The sequence below is a fragment of the Gavialis gangeticus genome, unplaced genomic scaffold, assembly GCF_001723915.1.
Source record: "Gavialis gangeticus isolate Ggan-Ray unplaced genomic scaffold, GavGan_comp1, whole genome shotgun sequence".
In the NCBI taxonomy this organism is placed as follows: domain Eukaryota; kingdom Metazoa; phylum Chordata; order Crocodylia; family Gavialidae; genus Gavialis; species Gavialis gangeticus.
In genome coordinates, this window is record NW_017729000.1 from 42481725 (window position 1) to 42489527 (window position 7803).

At 43.3% G+C, this 7803-nt stretch overlaps 1 protein-coding gene across 1 annotated transcript in view; it reads right to left on the reverse strand.

The window, feature by feature from the left end:
- HSPA9 (heat shock protein family A (Hsp70) member 9) overlaps positions 1 to 7479 on the reverse strand; it is a 41819-nt gene extending 34340 nt beyond the window's left edge. The window contains exons 1-5 of the mRNA XM_019506548.1: positions 7330 to 7479; positions 5889 to 5947; positions 3709 to 3796; positions 3436 to 3617; positions 2445 to 2569 (exon numbers count right to left, since the gene is read on the reverse strand). Of these exons, the coding sequence (XP_019362093.1) occupies positions 2445 to 2569; positions 3436 to 3617; positions 3709 to 3796; positions 5889 to 5947; positions 7330 to 7407 (532 nt within the window). The 5' untranslated portion in view covers positions 7408 to 7479. The remainder of the gene's footprint in view (positions 1 to 2444; positions 2570 to 3435; positions 3618 to 3708; positions 3797 to 5888; positions 5948 to 7329) is intronic.
- Positions 7480 to 7803: the final 324 nt, after the last annotated feature.

The following is a 7803-nucleotide window of genomic DNA, read 5'->3' on the forward strand; positions in this document are numbered from 1 at the left end:
GGGGGGGCGCAAAAGGGCAGGAAGAAGAGACAGGTGGAGCGCAGTGCAGCCCAGCAGCTGGTGCCAGCCACTCCTGGGGTCGCTGCAGCCGGGGCTGGGGTTAGAGTGGGGCCAGGGCCCTTTCCCCTTCCCCCCCCCGACTTACGTGGGTGGGTGGGGAGCATCTATGCTGATCACATTAAAAAGGCAAATTCACCTTCCATATAACGAATTATGGGTCTAAATATGCTCATTGAGTAAGAGTGAGTTAACGTATAAAGAACCTGCGTAAAATCGAGGGAAACCTGTACCTACTGATGGACCTTTCCTACATGACCTTGTCCAATCCCCTTCTGAACCGAGTTAAACTATCACCCTCCACAACAACCTGTGGCAACAAGTTCCACAAATTTATTATACACTGCATGAAAAAGCTTCCTCTTGTTGGTCTGAAGTTTAGTCTAAGGGTTTTATCATATAATCCCTAGTTCAAATATTTTAAAGAGATCATAAACAACAAACCCACACGTACTTCCTCTGCACTATCATATTTTAAGCTTGTCACACTTCCCCAACCCCCTAATCATTTCTTTTCCAAACTAAAATGTCTTAGCCTATTTAGTCTCTCCTCATGTGGAAGTCACTCCATACTCCATCACTAAATGCATACTTTAAGATATTCAGGTCTTTGGAGGGATAGTGCTCATCTCAAGGGTTCTCAACCTCTAAGCATTATTTTAACTGAATCACAAAAATGGCTGGAAGGGACGTCAGGAGGTCTAGTCCAACCCCTCTGCTCAAGACAGGATCATTCCTATGTAAACCATCTTACTCAAGTGCTCATCTAACGTGCTCTTGAAAAACTTCCAAGGATGGAGATTCCACAACCACTCTACATGTGTTCCAATGCCTAACTATTTGCTTTGCTCTCAGAGTATTTCATCCCTTTCAAGTGTAATTTATACAGCCTTTGTGCTGACTATATAGTGTGAGCAGACCAATGTAGAAGAGGGCTCCTCTACAAAGCCAAACAATACTGTTCCCAAAACCTGGAGGTGGTCAGGACCTTCAAGTGAATCTGTTCAAGCACCTGCACCTTCCAGCCTCTGTTCAGTAGACGTGGGCAGTTAACAGTTCAACCATAAGGTTGTGATCTTTGCATGTAAATACAACACATGCCTACTGTTTCACCTTGCTGAACACTTTGGCTACTTGCAAATGTAAAAAAGAAAACCAAACATCAAAAAACAACACCACACTTTACTGGAAACCGCAGCATGCCTGGCTCCACAGCACCTGTATAGATCAGGCACTTCAGTGGGGCTTTTTGGCACTTCTATATAAAGTTGAATCAATCAGCTATTAAACAGAAGCACCAAGAGTCCCACTAACGCATCCGATCTATAAAGACATCAGGTGAGCCAGGTCCAATTAAGGTGCTGCCTCTTCTGGACATTACTTTAAAAACTCGGCATGCTCCCAAGCGAGTCCAGCAAAAGTAAAGCACTGGGTTTCTTTTAATGTCTGCAAGCAGCCTTTATATTGGGGTACATGAATGTTTTAAAACCCAAACTACTGATCAGAAGTCACAAATCCTAGACTAGATGTAAAATTATCACAGTCTCACTGCACTGTATCACCATCCACGGGGGTTTACCTTGAGATAATGATAGTGATTGAGAAAGTCTACTAAACTGATCATCCCACCTTTCTCTGACAGAGCTCCACACTAGCTAGGCAGGAGAGCCTCAAGCCATGAACAAGGACCATTTAGAACATCTGCCAGCTAGAGAAAAACCAGCCCTCAAAAGTCATTTAGGAAGCATGGTTGCCATGTAAGATGACCTGGCAGAGCTCAGCTTGTACAGGAATGCAGTGAAGAGCAAGAATAGGGAGCTAAAACATTATATAATTAAGGGCATTTAACCCTTCTAGAATTGGAAGCCAAGTAATTGCTGAGTGTACCCAGAGCCCAACCTACCCAGCAGCCACTGAAATATGACATGAACACAGGTTCCTGGGAGGTGGATTGCAAGAAGAAAAAAAAAAACCCACTGAAGAGACATACCATTCCAGATACTTGAAATCAGACAAATCTATGTGCATACTGAGAGAAACTTCAAGTGAGAGCTTCAGAACAGCGCACTGTGAGGGAGGAACCCCTGCAGATACCTAACTGAACTACTTAACTGCTGTATTCAGCTTCAGTAATATGCTTTACCTCAGTTCTAGTACAGCATACACCTTGACTGGGTCAATATGAAATTAAGGGCCTTTCAACCTCCATTAAGCTATTATAACTTACCCCACATAACCTAATCCACCACAGACCACAGAATCAGCAAGCATCTACATGAGGGAAATTACTGTGACTGCACAACAGATTTGCCAAGCTCCTGCTACCAATACTGTGGTTATATTTGTGTTCAAACAAATCAAACACTCTTGCATTTCATCATACAAACCTGCAGTTTCCTTCATCTTCATTAACACAAAGGCACCAATCTGGCTTGGAGAATACAGTTTCCCATGAGCCTCTACCCAGGCATCGCCATTGGACGCACGGACAATTTTAAAAGGAACATTTTTACTGCAACACAAGAATTTCACAGCTTAAACAATGCTGTATAACTGATACTGAATATATTATACAGCCCAATATTATTAACCTGAGACAGGCAAATTTTAGTTGCTGCAGCATTTTAAAACATCCTATATTCAGCCTCAGCTTTGATGGTGCAATTTCTATGTCATTTACTAACATTCCAGATCCCAGCTACTGCAAAGAAAGGACAATACTAAGCAAAGTTGGCTGGACTAACAGCCTGACACCAGCTTAAGCCAAGGTCATTGGTTAAGTTCAGGGTCAACTGACTTACTCCTTTGCCCCCTCCCTAATAAATGGATTGTCACTGTCTGGTAGCTTCCAGAGAGAAGTATTTACTCAAATGTAAGACAAATAATTGGGACGCTGCCTGTGCCAGTGCAGCTCGATATTGCCTCATTCTCTCTGTCCTAGTACTTCAAATATACTCCAATCTCTGTCCATTAAGCTTCATACTCTCCTGTCCACTTTTCCTTTGTGCATGGGTCCAGTCTGTGGGCCCAATCCAGACCGGCCCCAGGAGCCAGCATCCAGGGTAAGTCTGGTAGCACATACCCTGCCTGGATCAACCCCTTGTGCCAATGTAGTTCAAGCACTAGGTCCACCATAAAACAGCTAGTTACATTCATGATTATGCCTCTGAAGACCTAAAAATGGTCAGCAATAAATGGAGTGAAATCTGGATACATTTTTGGGGAACATGAGTGATTAGCTCACACATCACAAAGTACACATTCCAAGTGCCACTAAGTACAAACAGCACTTTTCTACCACCTAGATTAATTATGGCTGAGATCATGCATTTGCTGCACCCTGTTCAAAAAAAGGGAAATGATGGGTATTTTACTTACATGTCTTTTTTTACTTCAGGATCATCATAGCGCCTCCCAATGAGACGCTTGGTAGCATAGAATGTATTGTGTGGGTTAGTGACTGCCTGCCGTTTAGCTGGCATCCCAACCAATCGCTCACCATCAGTTGTAAATGCTATAACAGAAGGGGTTGTTCTGGCACCTTCAGAGTTTTCTAGCACCTAAGTAAGAAAAAGTGACAGGCTGTAACTAAGAAAAATGGTCTGCAACAGTAGAAATCCTGATTTGCACTAGTAGTTGGTAGTAACTTGCCTTTGCTTGTTTTCCTTCCATAACCGCCACACAAGAGTTAGTTGTGCCCAAATCAATGCCAATAACGGCCCCCTTGATTGCTTCTGAGCTGCAAAGAATATTTAAGATAAAGGTTAGGGCTTATTGCCAGGGAAGACTGAGAAAGCTAAAAAACACCCTACACTGGAGATGGGAGGGCGGGGGGGGAAGGAGTCACTTCTATTGGCAGGTGAAAAAATAAAGCTATACTACATGGTTCTGTATTAGATCTGGTCATTTCTTACTTGTAATACATCCAATCCCTATTTTATTTCTTTATTCTGTGGTTAAATATACAGGCATACCTCGTTTTATTGCGCTTCGCTTTATTGCGCTTCGCAGATACTGCGTTTTTTACAAATTGAGGCAAGACCCTCCACCGGCAAAAAGATTACGACTCGCTGAAGGCTCAGATGATGGTTAGCATTTTTTAGCAATAAAGTATTTTTTTAATTAAGGTATGTACATTGTTTTTTTTTTTAAACATAATGCTATTGCACACTTAATAGACTACAGTATAGTATAAACGTAACATATGCACTGGGAAACCAAAAAATTCGTGTGACTCGCTTTATTGCGATTTGCTTTATTGTGGTGGTCTGGAACCGAACCCGCAATATCTCCGAGGTATGCCTGTACTGGTCTTCACCAATTCCTAGCACCTTGCTTTAAACATTAGGAATCTATACCAGTGAGCCTGTCTCTAAAACAGACATCAAAACAGTTCTATTCTCCCCAAACATTTCATGTGCAAGGCCTTACTTCTGCTGATTGAAGTACATTGAAGTAATATTGTTCTGAAGTAGAAGACTGATCACTTTGATTTCTATTCAAAATTTTTTAGTCAATCATGCACCTAGTTTTGATTACAAATTCCAATGCAGAAGACTATTCCCCTAAACCAATGGTTTTTAACCTTTTTAGACTAAAGGCACCTTTCAGAAAATGCCAGGTCTTAGTTTTTACTCATTTTTTTAACTGCAGAAAACAAAGAAAACTGTTCTTCTGTTGCAAAGAACTCAGAAAGGCTAACGGATCAGATGATTTCAACACTACAGATTCCTATTTGCAATCTCTGTGTTCATCTTTGTGAATGTTTAGACACCTAATAGGGCTAACATTGCATGGCATCCTGCAGCACCCTTGAAAGGTATATGGTTAATATTAGAACTCAATGGGGGTGGTAGAAGTAAAATAAACTGGGAGATCATAGTATCAAGTGAGCTGCGACATGCTTTAGAAGCAACTGCCTGAAGATAAAATGCTATAAAAACGCCCATTTCTGTTTACTAGGCAACACTAAGTAGGGCAAAAAGTGCATCCCACAGATAAAAGGATCAACTTAGGCTTTGCGATTACCCTGGGCCTGGAATATTAGGAGCAACAGCTAGCTTTCTTTTTGAAATAATACATACAAACATTTAAGCCCCTATGGTTCATAATAGGAGTAGTATTTCTGAAGGAAGTTAATTCTAGGGAGATTGTGATTTGAGAGGTATTGAACACTTTTAATCTAATTTAGTGAAGGTTTTTTCATCCTTTATAATAAGGTGTTGTTAATTCTCCATTAGAATTTAAATTTCCTTCACAGCAAGGCTATCTGTGCATGTATACGGGCTCAGAAGATGTGGAGTCAAGGAAGAATGTACTTGACAACACGCTGTCAGTGATGACTAGAATAATTTATTCAACTGCAGTGAGCCTATATAGGGAGGGTTTACACATTAGTACATACACTATTATGTACAATTCACTTTACTGAAAATCTCAGTTTGCAACCCTTTTAACTATTAGGGTCAAAATGCATGGCTTTCATTAAGTTAAACTTATTTGTTTAATCTTCAGTGTAAATCAGTCATTACTGATTCCAATGAGACCAACTGACAGATTGTTTGACTTCATTTAATAACTTTTTGGGCTCAAATAGGTTTTTGTTCAGAACCTTGAGATGTAAAAACTTATAGTGTACAGAAAAAAAATTGTTGTTAAGCTTCATATTCTTCAGTGCCAGCAATTGCAATTTTGTGAAGTCTCGGCAGTTTTTTTTGAGCTAACTATACATACAGCTGACTGAGACTATTAGAGCATGTCCATTTATGCATCAAGTTTTAGGCTTTTTCCTGTTTGTTTTTTTTCCATTACTAAAAAAAGGGAATACTTACGCATATTGTCTATGTGATACTGTTCTGAGGACATTCTGACTGAGACCGTTCCAGAATGCCTATAAAATAAAATCACAATAGAATTGTAAGAGCTTAATTTTGTTTCTGATGATCACATCTGGTATTTTAAAAACAAAACAATGTTACCATATAATAATAGAAGTTGAAATATCTTTAATCCAACTAACTTTGCATTTTATCTTTAATATTATTTTTTTTAAACCAAATGGGAAACCAAGGACAATTTCAATATAACATCATATATCCACAAAACAAGTAGTATTGACCTAATCTTTTTTGTTTTTGTTAATTGATATGGAAAGGGACCTATATTAACCTGGACTGGCAGATTTGCTCAGCAGATCCTTGCTATGACCGGACATAAATTATGGGAAACTGGCTAAAAATATATAAGTGTCCCATAACAGCAAAAGAAATATTAACTGATTTTTTTCAGAGGCATTATTAGACTCACTACCAACAATCCTTCAGTTCATTTTGTGAACTGAGTTCAAAGGATGGGACACATTCACTTTTAGCATTTGAGTAGGCATCCTTATGAGTGGAAACAAAAGATTGTCTTCACATACTGTGTTCAGGGAACAGAGGTTCCCCTTGTTTAACACCTACCTGATCCCGATGTGAGGAAAAAAAGGCAATGGGCAGGGTCTATCACAGTATTTTGTGTGTACAAAATAAGGAATTAGGTTGGGGTTAAATCAGTGAAAAAAGCCTCTACTGAGAGGATTATTAACTTTAAATTCCTTAAGGTTTGTGTTCAGCAACTTCCCCTGCCACAAAGTGGACATAATATTTTGTCTGTCTGTGCTTAAACTTTTTAGCTTCCTTATTCAGGACCTTCATTACAAAGCCAGACAAAACTCACTTTAATACTGAGAGAAAGCTTAAATTTACTCTTTGAGGGAACTGCTTCAACCACAAAAAGGAACCTGCAAGTGCAATCAACACCCTCACTTCTCTGGATTTAAGAGCAGCTCCTCAAAGGCTCCCTGCCCTATTAGTGCAAGTGCAAGGGACCAGGAAGAACAAAGAGGCGTCAAGCAATCCAGCCATCGGGCATCCGCCACAGCGCACTCACTCGGGACCACGCGGGAGCAAACCAGACTCCTCAGCTCACGCAGGCCCAGACAGCACCTCGGCCCTGGGAGGACGAGTCCCATCCACCATCGGCCACGTGCTTTTCCCCTCGTGGAACCTCCACCCTCCGGCTGCCAGCCAGAACCGCAGCTCCGCCAGGGCTGCAGCCTGGGCCCAGGCTCCCTCACCCCGGCCGCGGGGCAATCCTGCCCCCAAGGCGGCAGGGAGATGAAGCGGCTCCAGCAAGGTCGCGGGAAGGCGAGGCAGGTCCCGGCCCCGCAGAGCGCGGCCCTGCCTCCCGCGCAGCGCGGCCCTGCTGGGCCTCCCCGCGAAGGCTGCGCACCTGCGAGAGGCCGGGGGTCGCGGGACCCGGCAGCAGCAGCAGGTGGAGGCGGGCGACGGCGCGGCGGGCACTCAGCATGGCGATGGCGGCGGTCGGAGAGGAGGAGGAGTGCAGCGGCGGCGGTACTGGGCGGCTCGCGGCTCTTCTAGAACCTCTTCTCACGTGGGGAAGGGGCAGGACCCGGCGGGCTGCCCCTGCCAAACGCCTGATGGCAAAGCACCACCTCCACCCTTGGCCCGCAACAAACGCCCAGCAGAAGCACCGAGCACTGCCTCCCCCGACCAGCTGCCCCTTGCTGTGGGTGAGGCCCCCTCCGCCTCGCTGATCCGCGAGCAGCTTTCCGCACAGGCACCGCTAAGGTAGCCGGGGTCCTGAGTGAAAATACGCCCTCAAGGTCGGACGGGCTGCAGCGCAGGAAGATTGCAGAGGTCTTGCGTCAGAGCGGGTGTATTGCGCCTGCGTGGGTTGGATTCA